This window comes from Oncorhynchus mykiss, chromosome 1 (assembly GCF_013265735.2).
Source record: "Oncorhynchus mykiss isolate Arlee chromosome 1, USDA_OmykA_1.1, whole genome shotgun sequence".
Taxonomy (NCBI): domain Eukaryota; kingdom Metazoa; phylum Chordata; class Actinopteri; order Salmoniformes; family Salmonidae; genus Oncorhynchus; species Oncorhynchus mykiss.
The window spans coordinates 60,040,078-60,061,792 of NC_048565.1; the positions used below are offsets into that span (position 1 = coordinate 60,040,078).

At 50.9% G+C, this 21,715-nt stretch overlaps 1 protein-coding gene across 3 annotated transcripts in view; it reads right to left on the reverse strand.

The window, feature by feature from the left end:
- The window catches only part of LOC110525944 (mitogen-activated protein kinase 8), a 37,689-nt gene that overhangs the window by 12,860 nt on the left and 3,114 nt on the right, over window positions 1–21,715 (reverse strand). For all 3 annotated transcript variants that reach the window (XM_036981284.1, XM_036981267.1, XM_036981276.1), the window contains exon 2: window positions 719–897. In XM_036981284.1, the coding sequence (XP_036837179.1) occupies window positions 719–846 (128 nt within the window). In that variant the 5' untranslated portion in view covers window positions 847–897. The remainder of the gene's footprint in view (window positions 1–718; window positions 898–21,715) is intronic.

The window sequence follows — 21,715 nt, forward strand, 5'->3', positions numbered from 1 at the left end:
AGGGAAAATGTATGGAGTAAAAAGTACATCATTTTCTTTAGGAATGTAGTGAAGTAAAAGTATAAGTTGTCAAAAATATAAATAGTAAAGTACAGTACAGATAGTACAGATACCCCAAAAAATACTTAAGTTGTACTTTAAAGAATTTTTTTTTTTGTTTTTCAAATGTATCATGGGGCTGACATTTTCCATCAGGGCACTCTTGAAGAAAACAAATTGATGAACTTGTTGATTAAAAGCATTTATTTCTAAATATTTAAAAGCATAACAAACAAACGCCAATGCATTTCGGCATGATGTCAGCCTTCATCTGGGGGTAAAGGTTGTAATGTCCACATGGGGGCTCTATGAATCACATTTGAGTGGCAGAATAACCAATAAGAAAACATGTGACATAAACAAAATAACAGCACAAGGAAATTAAACCAGGGGTGTGAACATAAAGTAAATTATAGAAGAATAATTCAAATTGGCCCCAAGAAATCATACAAATAGCATAAAAGATATATACATAAAAATTACCATACCAATCGAACAATTTGTATTTACTAAGACCTTCATCCCCTTTGTTTGTTTCTGCCAGTCATAGACTGCCCTTTTCAAAGAGTACCTTGTACCAAGTCTCCATGGCCTTATAGCTTTTACCCATTTGAGCCCACCAGCACATTGTTTTTTCTTCTCAGTAATGAAATAGTAATTGCAAAGTGATTACACTTACCAGACGATTCCCTGTGCTCCTGAGCCAATGGGCCTTAGATTCTGGTAGCGCTTCAGAACTTTGAAGGTGGAATCTCCGACATCTAAACTATAGAACTCCCTCTCTCCTCCTCGCTTGTTTTTATTCATGATGAAACCTGGAGGAGCTACTTTCTGGGCATCCAAACTAGGCTCTCTGTACTATGGACCCGCACACACACACACACACACAAGAGTGCAAGCACACGTGCACAAACACACACACACAGAGAAAGAGAGAGAGCATAACATATTTTTAGGATACAGAACACAGGTAGCTACGGTATGTTTGGAAGTGCATGTTTCTAGCTTTAAGATCAAATCTGCATTAGGAGAAATAGCACCACTGATCACCCCCGGTGCCATTGTTATTGTTTTTTTGCTGTTGATAAAAACGAAGGAGATTTGCATTCAGCAGTGTGGTAAAAAAAAAAAAATTAAAGGGCATATTCTGCTGTCCTATCGTGAGTGCAATGATGTCACATAAAAAGTGTTTGATGTTTGCAATAACTTCTTTATTGTAGTAATATTCCGAACGGACATGGCAGTTTCACAAATTAAGGATTCCAGCTTTAACCTATTATTCTTATTAACCTTATCCAATGCTACAGTTTTCCTTCTTAAACCTAAAAGGTTTAAAGATCAGATGATCAGATGTTTTCAAAACTCAGAAGCAATCTTCTTTTGAGATAAGTCCACGTCCCAGGCCATGTGTATATGCCACAATCAAAAATGAATGGAGAAGATAAGCACCATGCAATTTCCAGATCTGTGGTGCTTATCTTTCAATGATTTTGTTGGTTGAGGTATTGTATATACAGTGCCTAGTGAAAGTCTTCACACCCTTTCACAGTTGTCACATATTGCTGGCTTAAATTAAAATCTAAAAAGGAATATAATTATATATTTTTTTTCTACAGATCTGCATAAACTGCTCCACATTTTCAAAGCGTAAGACAAATTGTAGACGTGCGGAAATGAATAAAAAATAGAAAACGAAGATATTTTAATTGCGTAAGTCTTTACACACCTTCCTGGGTGAAGAGCAAATATTTTCCTGAAAAAAAACACTCAATTTATTGAATGGTGTCCATCTGTTCGCATAAGTAGTGGTTCTCATTATTTAATAATAACTTACACTGTCTTTGTAAGGTCCCCCTGTTAGATAGTGATATGCAAACATTGATTCAACCTCAGAGCCACCAATTAGTTTTAAAAACATGTCAGTGATTCATTTTTAGACAGGGGAGGTTCCAAAATATTTAATAGACACTGAACATTTGGGGCGGCAAGTAGCTTAGTGGTTAGAGCGTTGGTTCAGTAAACGAAAGGTTGCTAGATCTAATCCCTGAGCTGAGAAGGTAAAAATCTGTCGTTCTGCCACTGAACGAGGCACTATTCCTAAGCCATCATTGTAAATAAGAATTTGTTCTTAGCTAACTTGCCTAGTTAAATAAAGGTTCAATATATATATATATGTCACTTTGGGTAAATAATGTGTAGGTGGTGTATCATATCACTGGGGATCTGGCTGTCCTTCCTAACTGAGCTGCAGGAAAGAATGGAAACTGTTCAGGGATATCACTATGTGGCCAAATATGATTTTAAAACAGCCACAGAGTTCATTGGCTGAGCAGGGAGAAAACTATGCATTGATCAACAACACTGCATTCACTCCACATTACTGGCTTGTTTGAAAGAGTGAAAAAAAAAGGAATCTTCGACAACAACAAAAATCACTACTGTTTGCAACATGGCCCTTAAAGTTATACTGTACTTCAAGTCAGCATGGCAGAATATTACACTTTTGGGTCAAATCCAACACAACACATCACAGAGTGAAGCCCTCTACATTTTCTTGAATTGTGGTGGTAGTATTATGTTATAGTTATGCTTGTCACAAGCAGGGACTGGGGACTTGTGTCAGGCCCAAAGTAATCAGTCTTTTGAAGAACTAACACTTGTTTTTCCAGAGGGAAAATTACACACATTTTAAGACATATGACACACCAGCTGTCCACAAGGTGTTGAGTGTTCCTGAGTGGTCCAGTCTCAGTGCTGACATAAATCTGTTTGAAAACCTGAGATAAGACTTGAATATTGCTGTCCATCAATGATCCCCAAACAAATTGACTTAGCTTCAGCAATTTTGCCAAACACAAAGGATATATACTCAAGAGGACTGTTATTATGCATGTTTAACCACTCATCTGTAAATGGTAGATTATCAGACACTTAACAAGGTCTGATTTAATTATTACTGAAACAGGATACAAGTGGGAAATATAATGATCCAGTCCATTAAAAAAAATTGGAGGCCCCTTACACTTCAGTGTTGTGATTAAAAAATTAGAGCAAAATGCACAGCCCATCGAATTAAAAAGGTATTGTCTGACATTGTTCATTCAGACAGGTGTTTTTTACATGGACGACACATATAATAATATAAAGGATAGTACTGGAAACAATAGAACACTATAAAAAATATGGGAAACCAGGCCTGCTATTCATAGCTGACTTGCCTGGAACATTTCAATTTGAGAGAATCTCTTATAAAAATGGGTTAAAATCATGTATAGTAAAATAGTAAATAATGGCTACTTCTCTGAAAGTATTAAACTGTCAAGAGGAGTAAAACAAGGTTGTCCACTATTGGCATACATGTATGTCAGCTATTAAATTCAGGTCCAACAATGATATCATGGGATTAGAAATGTGGTGTCATTGTTTGCTGATGATTTAAATCCTCAGAGGATCTCTGGATTACAAAACAATTTTGGTAAATTTACTCTATTATGTGTTTGATCATTTAAAAAAAATCTAACTTTTACATTACCGTGTAGTTAACCAATAAAATAGTCTGATGGTGATGTGGATATACTCTGTATACATATTCCGTAATAAATTATCTCACTCCAATAAATGTTTATAGATAATATCTTGCTACCATGGACAGGTAAAATACCTGTCTATTTGTGGGGGAAAATCACCCTGATTAACTCTTTAATCATATCCCAGTTTACCTATTTGCCTACACCTAGAGAACAGTTCAAAATGATATGAGAAAACAATATTACATTTTATTTGGAACGGCAAGCCAGACAAAATTAAATGGGCCTATTTATCTAATGATATATTATATAAATAGGCCTGTTTGTAATGAATACTCAGCGAGAAAAAGGTGTAGATTCACGCGCAGAGCACAGCAGATGTTTATTAAGCCTTCGCAGAAGGCAGGAATCATGGTCACAGGCAGGCAATGGGCAAACACAGGTAGGCAGTCAAAACCAAACAATACCTCACAACCATACAAACAGAAAGAACTGAACTAAATAGGGAGCTGATGAGACCATGTGAGAAACGAACACGTGAAATCAATGAACAAAAATGAAAGACAGGGCTACGTTCAAGAACATAAAGAAAAAGAACACAAGGTTGACTACGAAAACAAAAGCAGAACCTTACACCATTTTAATTAATTATTATACAAAATTCTCGCAATCAATATCATGTTATTTATATGGGGGATACAACCTTCCCAGCTCTTCAGATTTAGTTGTGAAGAGACAGAATCAGTTGAAGTAATAAGGCTACAGATTCATCTGCCTCACCTAAAGCCCATTCTTGTGGGAAGCTGCTATAGACTAGAGGTCGACCGATTATGATTTTTCAACGCCGATATCGATACCGATTTATTGGAGGACCCAAAAAAAGCCAAAACCGCTTATTTCAACGATTTTTTTTATTTTATTTGTAATAATGACAATTACAACAATACTGAATGAACACTTACTTTAACTTAATATAATACATCAATAAAATCTATTTAGCCTCAAATAAATAATGAAACATTCAATTTGGTTTAAATAATGCAAAAACAAAGTGTTGGAGAAGAAAGTAAAAGTGCAATATGTGCTATGTAAGAAAGCTAACGTTTAAGTTCCTTGCTCAGAACATGAGAACATATGAAAGCTGGTGGTTCCTTTTAACATGAGTCTTCAATATTCCCAGGTAAGAAGTTTTAGGTTGTACTTATTATAGGAATTATAGGACTATTTCTCTCTATACCATTTGTATTTCATTAACCTTTGACTATTAGATGTTCTTAAAGGAACTTTAGTATTGCCAGTGTAACAGTATAGCTTCCGTCCCTCTCCTCGCTCCTACCTGGGCTTGAACCAGGAACACAACGACAACAGCCACCCTCGAAGCAGCGTTACCCATGCAGAGCAAGGGGAACAACCACTCCAAGTCTCAGAGCGAATGACGTTTGAAACGCTATTAGCGTGCACCCCGCTAACTAGCTAGCCATTTCACATTGGTTACACCAGCCTAAACCTGGAGTTGATAGGCTTGAAGTTATAAAGAGCGGCTGGCAAACGCACGAAAGTGCTGTTTGAATGAATGCTTACGAGCCTGCTGCTGCCTACCACTTCTCAGTCAGACTGCTCTATCAAATCATAGACTTAGTTATGACATGATAACACACAGAGATAGGAGCCGTAGGTTATTAATATGGCCGAATCCGGAAACTATCATCTCGAAAACAAGACGTTTATTCTTTCAGTGAAATACGGAACTGTTCCGTATTTTATCTAACGGGTGGCATCCATAAGTCTAAATATTCCTGTTACATTGCACAACCTTCAATGTTATGTCATAATTACGTAAAATTCTGGCAAATTAGGCGGCCCAAATGGTTGCATATACACTGACTCTGCGTGCAATCAACGCAAGAGAAGTGACACAATTTCACCTGTTTAATATTGCCTGCTAACCTGGATTTCTTTTAGCTAAATATGCAGGTTTAAAAATATATACTTCTGTGTATTGATTTTAAGAAAGGCATTGATGTTTATGGTTAGGTACACATTGGAGCAACGACACGCACCACATCGATTATATGCAATGCAGGACACTCTAGATAAACTACACTGCTCAAAAAAATAAAAAGAACACTAAAATAACACATCCTAGATCTGAATGAATGAAATATTCTTATTAAATACTTTTTTCTTTACATAGTTGAATGTGCTGACAACAAAATCACACAAAAATTATCAATGGAAATCAAATTCATCAACCCATAGAGGTCTGGATTTGGAGTCACACTCAAAATTAAAGTGGAAAACCACACTACAGGCTGATCCAACTTTGATGTAATGTCCTTAAAACAAGTCAAAATGAGGCTCAGTAGTGTGTGTGGCCTCCACGTGCCTGTATGACCTCCCTACAACGCCTGGGCATGCTCCTGATGAGGTGGCGGATGGTCTCCTGAGGGATCTCCTCCCAGACCTGGACTAAAGCTTCCGCCAACTCCTGGACAGTCTGTGGTGCAACTTGGCATTGGTGGATGGCGCGAGACATGATGTCCCAGATGTGCTCAATTGGATTCAGGTCTGGGGAACGGGCGGGCCAGTCCATAGCATCAATGCCTTCCTCTTGCAGGAACTGCTGACACACTCCAGCCACATGAGGTCCAGCATTGTCTTGCATTAGGAGGAACCCAGGGCCAACCGCACCAGCATATGGTCTCACAAGGGGTCTGAGGATCTCATCTCGGTACCTAATGACAGTCAGGCTACCTCTGGCGAGCACATGGAGGGCTGTGCGGCCCCCCAAAGAAATGCCACCCCACACCATAACTGACCCACCGCCAAACCGGTCATGCTGGAGGATGTTGCAGGTAGCAGAACGTTCTCCATGGCGTCTCCAGACTCTGTCACGGCTGTCACATGCTCAGTGTGAACCTGCTTTCATCTGTGAAGAGCACAGGGCGCCAGTGGCGAATTTTCCAATCTTGGTGTTCTCTGGCAAATGCCAAACGTCCTGCATGGTGTTGGGCTGTAAGCACAACTCCCACCTGTGGACGTCGGGCCCTCATACCACCCTCATGGAGTCTGTTTCTGACCGTTTGAGCAGACACATGCACATTTGTGGCCTGCTGGAGGTCATTTTGCAAGGCTCTGGCAGTGCTCCTCCTGCTCCTCCTTGCACAAAGGCGGAGGTAGCAGTCCTGCTGCTGGGTTGTTGCCCTCCTACGGCCTCCTCCACGTCTCCTGATGTACTGGCCTGTCTCGTGGTAGCGCCTCCATGCTCTGAACACTACGCTGACAGACACAGCAAACCTTCTTGCCACAGCTCGCACTGATGTGCCATCCTGGATGAGCTGCACTACCCGAGCCACTTGTGTGGGTTGTAGACTCCGCCTCATGCTACCACTAGAGTGAAAGCACCGCCAGCATTCAAAAGTGACCAAAACATCAGCCAGGAAGCATAGGAACTGAGAAGTGGTCTGCAGAACCACTCCTTTATTGGGGGTGTCTTGCTAATTGCCTATAATTTCCACCTGTTGTCTATTCCATTTGCACAACAGCATGTGAAATTTATTGTCAATCGGTGTTGCTTCCTAAGTGGACAGTTTGATTTTACATAAGTGTGATTGACTTGGAGTTACATTGTGTTGTTTAAGTGTTCCCTTAATTTTTTTGAGCAGTGTAGTACTACCATGAACCATGTGTAGTTAACTAGTGATTATGATTGATTGATTGTTTTTTATAAGATAAGTTTAATGCTAGCTAGCAACTTACCTTGGCTTACTGCATTCTCGTAACAGGCATTCTCCTCATGGAGTGCAATGAAATCAGGTGGTTAGAGCGTTTGGACTAGTTAACTGTAAGGTTGCAAGATTGAATCCCCCGAGCTGACAAGGTAAAAATCTGTCGTTCTGCCCCTGAACGAGGCAGTTAACCCACCGTTCCTAGGCTGTAATTGAAAATAAGAATGTGTTCTTAACTGACTTGCCTAGTTAAATAAAGATTAAATAAAGGTGTAAAACTTGAAATCGGCCCTAATTAATCGGCCATTCCGATTAATCGGTCGACCTCTACTATAGACCACCAAGTGCTAACAGTCAGTATCTGGATAATATGTGTGAAAGGCTTGATAATGTATGTGACATCATCAGAGAAGTATATTTTCTGGGTGATTTAAATATTGACTGGCTATCATCAACCTGCCCACTCAGGAAAAAAATGCAAAACTGTAACCAGTGCCTGCAACCTGGATCAGGTTGTCAGTCAACCTACCAGGGTAGTTAAAAACAGCACAGGAATTAAATCTTCCACATGTATTGATCACATTTTTACTAATGCTGCAGATATTTGCTTTAAAGCGGTATCCAAATCCATAGGATTTAGCGATCACAATATAATAGCCATATCTAGGAAAACCAAAGTTCCAAAGGCCTAATATAGTGCATAAAAGGTCCCACAAGAAGTTTTATGGTTATGTTGATGTTGATGATGTAAAGAATATTTGCTGGTCTGTGGTGTGTTATGAGGAGCAACCAGAGGCTGCACTTGATGCATTTATGAAACTACTTATTCCAGTTACTAATAAGCATACACCCGTTAAGAAAATGACTGTAAAAACGGTTAAATCCCCTTTGATTGAGAGGGATGAGGCAAAAGGTATGGCAATTAAGTCTGGCAGCCCAACTGATTGGCAAACGTACTCCAAATTAAGAAATCATGTGACTAAACTAAATAAAAATAACCTACACTATGAAACAAAGATATATTATATAAAGAATGATAGTAAAAAGCTTTGGTGCACCTTAAATTACATTTTGGGAAAAAGGCCACCTCAGCTCCTTCATATATTGAATCAGATGGCTCATTCATCACAAAGCCCACTGATATTGCAAACTACTTTAATGATTTATTCATTGGCAAGATAAGCAAACTTAGGGATGACATGCCAGCAACAAACGCTGACACTATACATCCAAGTATATCAGACCAAATTATGAAAGACAAGAATTATACTTTTGAATTCCGTAAAGTCAGTGTGGAGAGGTGAACAAATGATTGTTGTCTATCAACAATGACAAGCCACCAGGGTCTGACAATCTAGATGGAAAATTACTGAGGATAATAGCAGACGATATTGCCACTCCTATTTCCTAAATCTTCAATTTAAGCATGTGCCCTCAGGCCTGGAGGAAAGCTAAAGTCTCCCTTTACTGGCTCAAATAGCCGACCAATCAGCCTGTTACCAACCCTTAGTAAACTTCTGGAAAAATATTGACCAGATACAATGCTATTTACAGTAAACAAAACATTTCAGCATGCTTATTGGGAAGGACACTCAACAAGCACAGCACCTACACAAATGATGGATGATTGCCTGAGAGAAATTGATGATAAAATGATTGTGGGGGCTGTTAGACATCAGTGCAGCTTTTGACATTATTGATCATAGTCTACTGCTAGAAAAACGTATGTGTTATGGCTTTACATCCCCTACTATAATGTGGATAAAGAGTTACTTGTCTAACAAAGAGGGTGTTCTTTAATGGAAGCCTATCAAATATAATCCAGTAAGAATCAGGAATTCCCCAGAGTAGCTGTTTAGGCCCCTTGCTTTTTTCAATTTTTACTAACGACATGCCACTGACTTTGAGTAAAGCCAGAGTTTCTATGTATGCGGATGACTCAACACTATACACGTCAGCTACTACAGCGACTGAAATGACTGAAACACTCAACAAAGAGCTGCAGTTAGTTTCAGAGTGGGTGGCAAGGAATAAGTTAGCCCTAAATATTTCTAAAACTAAAAGCATTGTATTTGGAACAAAACACTCACTAAACCCTAATCCTCAACTAAATCTTGTACTAAATAATGTGGAAATTGAGCAAGTTGGGATGGCTAAACTGCTTGGAGTAACACTAGATTGTAAACTGTCATGGTCAAAACATATTGATGCAGTAGTAGCTAAGATGGGGAGAAGTCTGTCTATAATAAAGTGATACTCTGCCTTCTTAACAACACTATCAACAAGGCAGGTCCTACAGGCCCTAGTTTTGTCGCATCTTGACTACTGTTCAGTCGTGTGGTCAGGGGCCACAAAAAAGGACTTAGGAAAATTGCAATTAGCTCAGAACAAGGCAGTACTTTTACTTATGAGAGGTATTGACATGTTGAATGCACCGAGCTGTCTGTCTAAACTACTGGCACACAGCTCGGACACCCATGCATACCCCACAAGACATGCCACAAGAGGTCTCTTCACAGTCCCCAAGTCCAGAACAGAGTATGGGAGGCACACAGTACTACATCGAGAGATGACTACATGTAACTCTATTCCACATCAAGTAACTGACGAAAGAAGTCAAATTAGATTTAAAAAACAGATTAAAAAAACACTTTATGTAACAGCGGGGACTGTGAAGCAACTCAAACATTGGCACAGACACATGCATACACACACACACACACACACACACACACACGATAACATACACACTATACGTACACATGGATTTTGTCATGTAGATATGTGGTAGTGGTGGAGTACGGGCCTGAGGGCACAGGCGTGTCCAAACTTTTGACTGGTACTGTATATATATTTGCAAAAGAAATCTACAATCTCAAAAAAACTTTTTTTTTTAAATAAGGATATTTGCTGCTCCAAGAGTTGCGTAAAGTTGGTGAAATCTTACTCAACATGATTCACAGCTGTAATTATTGCTTCCCAAGGTGCTTTGAACAAGTATTAACTCTGGGGTGTGAAGACATACGCAATCAAGATTTACATTGTTTTTTTTTTATGCATTTTTTTAAGTGTATTTTTGATTTACTTTTAAGTGTAGAGTAGGTTGTGTAAATCAGTAGGAAAAAAATCTAATGTAATCCATTTTATATTTAAATATAAGGCAGCAAAATGTGACAACTGTGCAAGGGGTATGAAGAGTTTCCCTAGGGACTGTAGCTGGATCTAAACAACGCATGTGTAACGATTCTCTTCTTGTGAAGTAGAGGCGGACCAAAGCGCAGCGTGGTGGTTGTTCATTGTATTTATTGACGACACTATACATGAACAAACTAACGGAAAAAAACAAGAAACGTGAGAACTCAAAACAGCCCTGTCTGGTGCAAACACAAAAACAGGAACAATCACCCACAAACACACAGTGAAACCCAGGCTACCTAAATATGGTTCCCAATCAGAGACAATGACGAACACCTGCCTCTGATTGAGAACCATATCAGGCCGAACATAGAACTAGACCAAAACATAGAAAAACAAACATAGACTGCCCACCCAACTCACGCCCTGACCATACTAAATAAATACAAAAACAAAGGAAATAGAGGTCAGAACGTGACAGTACCCCCCCCCAAAGGTGCGGACTCCGGCCGCAAAACCTTGACCTATAGGGGAGGGTCTGGGTGGGCGTCTGTCCGCGGTGGCGGCTCTGGCGCGGGACGCGGACCCCACCTCGCCATTGTCTCAGTCCGCCTTATTGTCCGCCTCCGTGGCTTACTCACCATGCCCACCCCTCTCAATGACCCCACTGGACAGAGGGGCTGCTTGGGACAGAGGGGCAGCTTCTCGGGACAGAGGGACAGCTGCTCGGGACAGAGGGACAGCTGCTCGGGACAGAGGGACAGCTGCTCGGGACAGAGGGACAGCTGCTCGGGACAGAGGGACAGCTGCTCGGGACAGAGGGACAGCTGCTCGGGACAGAGGGACAGCTGCTCCGGGCGGAGGGGCTCTAGCGGCCCCTGGCTGACTGACGGCACTGGCGGCCCCTGGCTGACTGGCGGCCCCTGGCTGACTGGCGGCACTGGCGGCCCCTGGCTGACTGGCGGCGCTGGCGCTGGGCTGACTGGCAGCACTGGTGGCCCCTGGTTGACTGGCGGCCCCTGGCTGACTGGCGGCATTGGCGGCTCCTGGCAGACGGGCGGCACTGGCGGCGCTGGGCAGACGGGCGGCACTGGCGGCGCTGGGCAGACGGGCGGCACTGGCGGCGCTGGGCAGACGGGCGGCGCTGGCGGCGCTGGGCAGACGGGCGGCGCTGGCGGCGCTGGGCAGACGGGCGGCGCTGGCGGCGCTGGGCAGACGGGCGGCGCTGGCGGCGCTGGGCAGACGGGCGGCGCTGGCGGCGCTGGGCAGACGGGCGGCGCTGGCGGCGCTGGGCAGACGGGAAGCTCCGATGGCGCCGGGCAGACGCGAAGCTCTGGCAGAGGCGCCGGGCAGACGGGAAGCTCCGGCAGAGGCGCCGGACAGGCGGGAGGCTCCGGCAGCGGCGCCGGACAGGCGGGAGGCTCCGGCAGCGGCGCCGGACAGGCGGGAGGCTCCGGCAGCGGCGCCGGACAGGCGGGAGGCTCCGGCAGCGGCGCCGGACAGGCGGGAGGCTCCGGCAGAGGCGCCGGACAGGCGGGAGGCTCCGGCAGAGGCGCCGGACAGGCGGGAGGCTCCGGCAGCGCTGGAGAGGAGGAAGGCTCTGGACGGATGGGCCGGAGAGACAGCCTGGTACGGGGAGCTGCCACCGGAGGGCTGGGGTGTGGAGGTGGTGACGGATAGACCGGGCCGTGCAGGCGCACTGGAGCTCTTGAGCACCGAGCCTGCCCAACCTTACCCGGTTGAATGGTCCCGGTCGCCCTGCCAGTGCGGCGAGGTGGAATAGCCCGCACTGGGCTATGCAGGCGAACCGGGGACACCGTGCGCAAGGCTGGTGCCATGTAAGCCGGCCCAAGGAGACGCACTGGAGACCAGATGCGTAGAGCCGGCTTCATGGCACTTGGCTCGATGCCCACTCTAGCCCGGCCGATACGCGGAGCTGGAATGTACCGCACCGGGCTGTGCACCCGCACTGGGGACACCGTGCGCTCCACAGCATAACACGGTGCCTGCCCGGTCTCTCTAGCCCACCGGTAACCACAGGAAGTTGGCTCAGGTCTCCTACCTGGCGTAGCCATACTCCCTGTTAGCCCCCCCCCAAGAAATTTTTGGGGCTGACTCCCGGGCTTCCATCCACGACGCCGCGCTGCCTCCTCATACCAGCGCCTCTCCGCTTTCGCCGCCTCCCGTTCTTCCTTGGGGCGGCGATACTCTCCTGGCTGAGCCCAAGGTCCTTTACCGTCTAATTCGTCCTCCCATGTCCATACCTCCTCGCGCTGCTCCTGCTGCTGCTTTCTCCTTTGCCCATTACCACACCGCTTGGTCCTGTTGTGGTGGGTGATTCTGTAACGATTCTCTTCTTGTGAAGTAGAGGCGGACCAAAGCGCAGCGTGGTGGTTGTTCATTGTATTTATTGACGACACTATACATGAACAAACTAACGGAAAAAAACAAGAAACGTGAGAACTCAAAACAGCCCTGTCTGGTGCAAACACAAAAACAGGAACAATCACCCACAAACACACAGTGAAACCCAGGCTACCTAAATATGGTTCCCAATCAGAGACAATGACGAACACCTGCCTCTGATTGAGAACCATATCAGGCCGAACATAGAACTAGACCAAAACATAGAAAAACAAACATAGACTGCCCACCCAACTCACACCCTGACCATACTAAATAAATACAAAAACAAAGGAAATAGAGGTCAGAACGTGACAGTACCCCCCCCCAAAGGTGCGGACTCCGGCCGCAAAACCTTGACCTATAGGGGAGGGTCTGGGTGGGCGTCTGTCCGCGGTGGCGGCTCTGGCGCGGGACGCGGACCCCACCTCGCCATTGTCTCAGTCCGCCTTATTGTCCGCCTCCGTGGCTTACTCACCATGCCCACCCCTCTCAATGACCCCACTGGACAGAGGGGCTGCTTGGGACAGAGGGGCAGCTTCTCGGGACAGAGGGACAGCTGCTCGGGACAGAGGGACAGCTGCTCGGGACAGAGGGACAGCTGCTCGGGACAGAGGGACAGCTGCTCGGGACAGAGGGACAGCTGCTCGGGACAGAGGGACAGCTGCTCCGGGCGGAGGGGCTCTAGCGGCCCCTGGCTGACTGACGGCACTGGCGGCCCCTGGCTGACTGGCGGCCCCTGGCTGACTGGCGGCACTGGCGGCCCCTGGCTGACTGGCGGCGCTGGCGCTGGGCTGACTGGCAGCACTGGTGGCCCCTGGTTGACTGGCGGCCCCTGGCTGACTGGCGGCATCGGCGGCTCCTGGCAGACGGGCGGCACTGGCGGCGCTGGGCAGACGGGCGGCACTGGCGGCGCTGGGCAGACGGGCGGCGCTGGCGGCGCTGGGCAGACGGGCGGCGCTGGCGGCGCTGGGCAGACGGGCGGCGCTGGCGGCGCTGGGCAGACGGGCGGCGCTGGCGGCGCTGGGCAGACGGGCGGCGCTGGCGGCGCTGGGCGGCGCTGGCGGCGCTGGGCAGACGGGCGGCGCTGGCGGCGCTGGGCAGACGGGCGGCGCTGGCGGCGCTGGGCAGACGGGCGGCGCTGGCGGCGCTGGGCAGACGGGCGGCGCTGGCGGCGCTGGGCAGACGGGAAGCTCCGATGGCGCCGGGCAGACGCGAAGCTCTGGCAGAGGCGCCGGGCAGACGGGAAGCTCCGGCAGAGGCGCCGGACAGGCGGGAGGCTCCGGCAGCGGCGCCGGACAGGCGGGAGGCTCCGGCAGCGGCGCCGGACAGGCGGGAGGCTCCGGCAGCGGCGCCGGACAGGCGGGAGGCTCCGGCAGCGGCGCCGGACAGGCGGGAGGCTCCGGCAGAGGCGCCGGACAGGCGGGAGGCTCCGGCAGAGGCGCCGGACAGGCGGGAGGCTCCGGCAGCGCTGGAGAGGAGGAAGGCTCTGGACGGATGGGCCGGAGAGACAGCCTGGTACGGGGAGCTGCCACCGGAGGGCTGGGGTGTGGAGGTGGTGACGGATAGACCGGGCCGTGCAGGCGCACTGGAGCTCTTGAGCACCGAGCCTGCCCAACCTTACCCGGTTGAATGGTCCCGGTCGCCCTGCCAGTGCGGCGAGGTGGAATAGCCCGCACTGGGCTATGCAGGCGAACCGGGGACACCGTGCGCAAGGCTGGTGCCATGTAAGCCGGCCCAAGGAGACGCACTGGAGACCAGATGCGTAGAGCCGGCTTCATGGCACTTGGCTCGATGCCCACTCTAGCCCGGCCGATACGCGGAGCTGGAATGTACCGCACCGGGCTGTGCACCCGCACTGGGGACACCGTGCGCTCCACAGCATAACACGGTGCCTGCCCGGTCTCTCTAGCCCACCGGTAACCACAGGAAGTTGGCTCAGGTCTCCTACCTGGCGTAGCCATACTCCCTGTTAGCCCCCCCCCAAGAAATTTTTGGGGCTGACTCCCGGGCTTCCATCCACGACGCCGCGCTGCCTCCTCATACCAGCGCCTCTCCGCTTTCGCCGCCTCCCGTTCTTCCTTGGGGCGGCGATACTCTCCTGGCTGAGCCCAAGGTCCTTTACCGTCTAATTCGTCCTCCCATGTCCATACCTCCTCGCGCTGCTCCTGCTGCTGCTTTCTCCTTTGCCCATTACCACACCGCTTGGTCCTGTTGTGGTGGGTGATTCTGTAACGATTCTCTTCTTGTGAAGTAGAGGCGGACCAAAGCGCAGCGTGGTGGTTGTTCATTGTATTTATTGACGACACTATACATGAACAAACTAACGGAAAAAAACAAGAAACGTGAGAACTCAAAACAGCCCTGTCTGGTGCAAACACAAAAACAGGAACAATCACCCACAAACACACAGTGAAACCCAGGCTACCTAAATATGGTTCCCAATCAGAGACAATGACGAACACCTGCCTCTGATTGAGAACCATATCAGGCCGAACATAGAACTAGACCAAAACATAGAAAAACAAACATAGACTGCCCACCCAACTCACGCCCTGACCATACTAAATAAATACAAAAACAAAGGAAATAGAGGTCAGAACGTGACAGTACCCCCCCCCCAAAGGTGCGGACTCCGGCCGCAAAACCTTGACCTATAGGGGAGGGTCTGGGTGGGCGTCTGTCCGCGGTGGCGGCTCTGGCGCGGGACGCGGACCCCACCTCGCCATTGTCTCAGTCCGCCTTATTGTCCGCCTCCGTGGCTTACTCACCATGCCCACCCCTCTCAATGACCCCACTGGACAGAGGGGCTGCTTGGGACAGAGGGGCAGCTTCTCGGGACAGAGGGACAGCTGCTCGGGACAGAGGGACAGCTGCTCGGGACAGAGGGACAGCTGCTCGGGACAGAGGGACAGCTGCTCGGGACAGAGGGACAGCTGCTCGGGACAGAGGGACAGCTGCTCGGGACAGAGGGACAGCTGCTCCGGGCGGAGGGGCTCTAGCGGCCCCTGGCTGACTGACGGCACTGGCGGCCCCTGGCTGACTGGCGGCCCCTGGCTGACTGGCGGCACTGGCGGCCCCTGGCTGACTGGCGGCGCTGGCGCTGGGCTGACTGGCAGCACTGGTGGCCCCTGGTTGACTGGCGGCCCCTGGCTGACTGGCGGCATCGGCGGCTCCTGGCAGACGGGCGGCACTGGCGGCGCTGGGCAGACGGGCGGCACTGGCGGCGCTGGGCAGACGGGCGGCGCTGGCGGCGCTGAGCAGACGGGCGGCGCTGGCGGCGCTGGGCAGACGGGCGGCGCTGGCGGCGCTGGGCAGACGGGCGGCGCTGGCGGCGCTGGGCAGACGGGCGGCGCTGGCGGCGCTGGGCGGCGCTGGCGGCGCTGGGCAGACGGGCGGCGCTGGCGGCGCTGGGCAGACGGGCGGCGCTGGCGGCGCTGGGCAGACGGGCGGCGCTGGCGGCGCTGGGCAGACGGGCGGCGCTGGCGGCGCTGGGCAGACGGGAAGCTCCGATGGCGCCGGGCAGACGCGAAGCTCTGGCAGAGGCGCCGGGCAGACGGGAAGCTCCGGCAGAGGCGCCGGACAGGCGGGAGGCTCCGGCAGCGGCGCCGGACAGGCGGGAGGCTCCGGCAGCGGCGCCGGACAGGCGGGAGGCTCCGGCAGCGGCGCCGGACAGGCGGGAGGCTCCGGCAGCGGCGCCGGACAGGCGGGAGGCTCCGGCAGAGGCGCCGGACAGGCGGGAGGCTCCGGCAGAGGCGCCGGACAGGCGGGAGGCTCCGGCAGCGCTGGAGAGGAGGAAGGCTCTGGACGGATGGGCCGGAGAGACAGCCTGGTACGGGGAGCTGCCACCGGAGGGCTGGGGTGTGGAGGTGGTGACGGATAGACCGGGCCGTGCAGGCGCACTGGAGCTCTTGAGCACCGAGCCTGCCCAACCTTACCCGGTTGAATGGTCCCGGTCGCCCTGCCAGTGCGGCGAGGTGGAATAGCCCGCACTGGGCTATGCAGGCGAACCGGGGACACCGTGCGCAAGGCTGGTGCCATGTAAGCCGGCCCAAGGAGACGCACTGGAGACCAGATGCGTAGAGCCGGCTTCATGGCACTTGGCTCGATGCCCACTCTAGCCCGGCCGATACGCGGAGCTGGAATGTACCGCACCGGGCTGTGCACCCGCACTGGGGACACCGTGCGCTCCACAGCATAACACGGTGCCTGCCCGGTCTCTCTAGCCCACCGGTAACCACAGGAAGTTGGCTCAGGTCTCCTACCTGGCGTAGCCATACTCCCTGTTAGCCCCCCCCCAAGAAATTTTTGGGGCTGACTCCCGGGCTTCCATCCACGACGCCGCGCTGCCTCCTCATACCAGCGCCTCTCCGCTTTCGCCGCCTCCCGTTCTTCCTTGGGGCGGCGATACTCTCCTGGCTGAGCCCAAGGTCCTTTACCGTCTAATTCGTCCTCCCATGTCCATACCTCCTCGCGCTGCTCCTGCTGCTGCTTTCTCCTTTGCCCATTACCACACCGCTTGGTCCTGTTGTGGTGGGTGATTCTGTAACGATTCTCTTCTTGTGAAGTAGAGGCGGACCAAAGCGCAGCGTGGTGGTTGTTCATTGTATTTATTGACGACACTATACATGAACAAACTAACGGAAAAAAACAAGAAACGTGAGAACTCAAAACAGCCCTGTCTGGTGCAAACACAAAAACAGGAACAATCACCCACAAACACACAGTGAAACCCAGGCTACCTAAATATGGTTCCCAATCAGAGACAATGACGAACACCTGCCTCTGATTGAGAACCATATCAGGCCGAACATAGAACTAGACCAAAACATAGAAAAACAAACATAGACTGCCCACCCAACTCACGCCCTGACCATACTAAATAAATACAAAAACAAAGGAAATAGAGGTCAGAACGTGACAGTACCCCCCCCCAAAGGTGCGGACTCCGGCCGCAAAACCTTGACCTATAGGGGAGGGTCTGGGTGGGCGTCTGTCCGCGGTGGCGGCTCTGGCGCGGGACGCGGACCCCACCTCGCCATTGTCTCAGTCCGCCTTATTGTCCGCCTCCGTGGCTTACTCACCATGCCCACCCCTCTCAATGACCCCACTGGACAGAGGGGCTGCTTGGGACAGAGGGGCAGCTTCTCGGGACAGAGGGACAGCTGCTCGGGACAGAGGGACAGCTGCTCGGGACAGAGGGACAGCTGCTCGGGACAGAGGGACAGCTGCTCGGGACAGAGGGACAGCTGCTCGGGACAGAGGGACAGCTGCTCGGGACAGAGGGACAGCTGCTCCGGGCGGAGGGGCTCTAGCGGCCCCTGGCTGACTGACGGCACTGGCGGCCCCTGGCTGACTGGCGGCCCCTGGCTGACTGGCGGCACTGGCGGCCCCTGGCTGACTGGCGGCGCTGGCGCTGGGCTGACTGGCAGCACTGGTGGCCCCTGGTTGACTGGCGGCCCCTGGCTGACTGGCGGCATCGGCGGCTCCTGGCAGACGGGCGGCACTGGCGGCGCTGGGCAGACGGGCGGCACTGGCGGCGCTGGGCAGACGGGCGGCGCTGGCGGCGCTGGGCAGACGGGCGGCGCTGGCGGCGCTGGCGGCGCTGGGCAGACGGGCGGCGCTGGCGGCGCTGGGCAGACGGGCGGCGCTGGCGGCGCTGGGCGGCGCTGGCGGCGCTGGGCAGACGGGCGGCGCTGGCGGCGCTGGGCAGACGGGCGGCGCTGGCGGCGCTGGGCAGACGGGCGGCGCTGGCGGCGCTGGGCAGACGGGCGGCGCTGGCGGCGCTGGGCAGACGGGCGGCGCTGGCGGCGCTGGGCAGACGGGAAGCTCCGATGGCGCCGGGCAGACGCGAAGCTCTGGCAGAGGCGCCGGGCAGACGGGAAGCTCCGGCAGAGGCGCCGGACAGGCGGGAGGCTCCGGCAGCGGCGCCGGACAGGCGGGAGGCTCCGGCAGCGGCGCCGGACAGGCGGGAGGCTCCGGCAGCGGCGCCGGACAGGCGGGAGGCTCCGGCAGCGGCGCCGGACAGGCGGGAGGCTCCGGCAGCGGCGCCGGACAGGCGGGAGGCTCCGGCAGAGGCGCCGGACAGGCGGGAGGCTCCGGCAGAGGCGCCGGACAGGCGGGAGGCTCCGGCAGCGCTGGAGAGGAGGAAGGCTCTGGACGGATGGGCCGGAGAGACAGCCTGGTACGGGGAGCTGCCACCGGAGGGCTGGGGTGTGGAGGTGGTGACGGATAGACCGGGCCGTGCAGGCGCACTGGAGCTCTTGAGCACCGAGCCTGCCCAACCTTACCCGGTTGAATGGTCCCGGTCGCCCTGCCAGTGCGGCGAGGTGGAATAGCCCGCACTGGGCTATGCAGGCGAACCGGGGACACCGTGCGCAAGGCTGGTGCCATGTAAGCCGGCCCAAGGAGACGCACTGGAGACCAGATGCGTAGAGCCGGCTTCATGGCACTTGGCTCGATGCCCACTCTAGCCCGGCCGATACGCGGAGCTGGAATGTACCGCACCGGGCTGTGCACCCGCACTGGGGACACCGTGCGCTCCACAGCATAACACGGTGCCTGCCCGGTCTCTCTAGCCCACCGGTAACCACAGGAAGTTGGCTCAGGTCTCCTACCTGGCGTAGCCATACTCCCTGTTAGCCCCCCCCCAAGAAATTTTTGGGGCTGACTCCCGGGCTTCCATCCACGACGCCGCGCTGCCTCCTCATACCAGCGCCTCTCCGCTTTCGCCGCCTCCCGTTCTTCCTTGGGGCGGCGATACTCTCCTGGCTGAGCCCAAGGTCCTTTACCGTCTAATTCGTCCTCCCATGTCCATACCTCCTCGCGCTGCTCCTGCTGCTGCTTTCTCCTTTGCCCATTACCACACCGCTTGGTCCTGTTGTGGTGGGTGATTCTGTAACGATTCTCTTCTTGTGAAGTAGAGGCGGACCAAAGCGCAGCGTGGTGGTTGTTCATTGTATTTATTGACGACACTATACATGAACAAACTAACGGAAAAAAACAAGAAACGTGAGAACTCAAAACAGCCCTGTCTGGTGCAAACACAAAAACAGGAACAATCACCCACAAACACACAGTGAAACCCAGGCTACCTAAATATGGTTCCCAATCAGAGACAATGACGAACACCTGCCTCTGATTGAGAACCATATCAGGCCGAACATAGAACTAGACCAAAACATAGAAAAACAAACATAGACTGCCCACCCAACTCACGCCCTGACCATACTAAATAAATACAAAAACAAAGGAAATAGAGGTCAGAACGTGACAGCATGGTGTGGGATGTTGATTCTTCTTGACATAAGACTACTTTTGTGGTATGAGAACACCTGACAAAACGTGAAGCGGAATGTAATGTCCCTTAAACGTTACAAACAGAGGAGGTGGGAGTATAGAATATCCTCAGAAGCCACTGGTCTGAGTGTGAACCATAGGTGGTCTACTTCTCTCAATAAATTTGTGTATGAAACATGAGCCGAAGAATATCTCTCTCAGGGCTCAGGGTTCAATGGGATGGGGTCATACTGATACTGACCCTCCAATGAGTGTTTCCCCCTCTTCCTCTCTCTCCCATCTTCTCACTGATCTATACTGAACAAAACAATAAATGCAACATGTAAAGTGTTGGTCTCATATGTCATTAGTTGAAATAAAAGAGCACAGAAATGTTCCAAAGCTTATTTCGCTTTTTGTTAATTTCTCTACCATAAGCCTTCTTAACAACACTATCAACAAGGCCTCCAACGTTGTTTTAGAGAATTTGGCAGTACGTCCAACCGGCCTCACAACAGCAGACAACGTGTAACCACGCCAGCCCAGGACCTCCACATCCGGCTTCTTCACCTGCGGGATCGTCTGAAACCAGCCATCTGGACAGCTGATGAAACTAAGGAGTATTTCTGTCTGTAAAAAAGCCCTTTTGTGGCAAAAAACTCCTTATGATTAGCTGTGTCTGGCTCCCCAGTGGGTGGGCCTGGTTACCAAGTGAGTGGGCCTATGCCCTCCCAGGCCCACCCATGGCTGTGTCCCTGCCCAGTCATGTGAAATCCATAGATTAGGGCCTAATTCATTTATTTAAATTGACTGATTTCCTTATATGAACTGTAACTCAGTAAAATCTTTAAAAATGTTGAATGTTGCATTTATATTTTTGTTCAGTGTACGTTTTCATTACTGTCTTAAGCCCAGTCTGAACTGGACTAAAGCCCAGAGACATTGGCCCGATTTGACTACATTGAAAATACATATTTTGTAACCATCGGATAGTAACGTCTGCGTTCACCTATCATGTCAGGCAGCCTAGTGGTAGCCTCGTGGTTAAGTGCATTGGGATAGTAACTGAAAGATTGCTGGTTTGAATCCCTGAGCCGACTAGGCGAAAAATCTTTTGATGTGCCATTGAGAACTTAATCCTAATGCTCTGGATAAGAGTGACTGCTAAATGACTAAAATGTAAATCAATGATTTTCCTCCATTTTGAAATACATCCTTCTTTACCATTGGAGGTAACAGCCACTAAGGGTTTCATTAGCTTTCACATATCTTATCAGTTCAAAACTGTGGTTTCCCAAGGAAGGGAGGACAGAAGCATGCATTGTGATTAGTCCATCATAATAGGGCTAAATATGTTTCAGCCCATGCTGTTTCCTCTGACATCCCGACTGTCCTGCTAACGTCACACTTGCGCATCAGAGACAACCCCCGCCGTGTCAAAGTAAACACTCAGATTCCACACACACAGACCCCGCACAGTGTTACAGTAATTATTTATATCAATCATCAGACAGAAGCCAGGCATTCATACGATCATGGTTCAGATGGATCAGGTGAGTGGATGGAGTGTGGTGCTTAGCGTACTGCTTTTAATTGTAGATTATA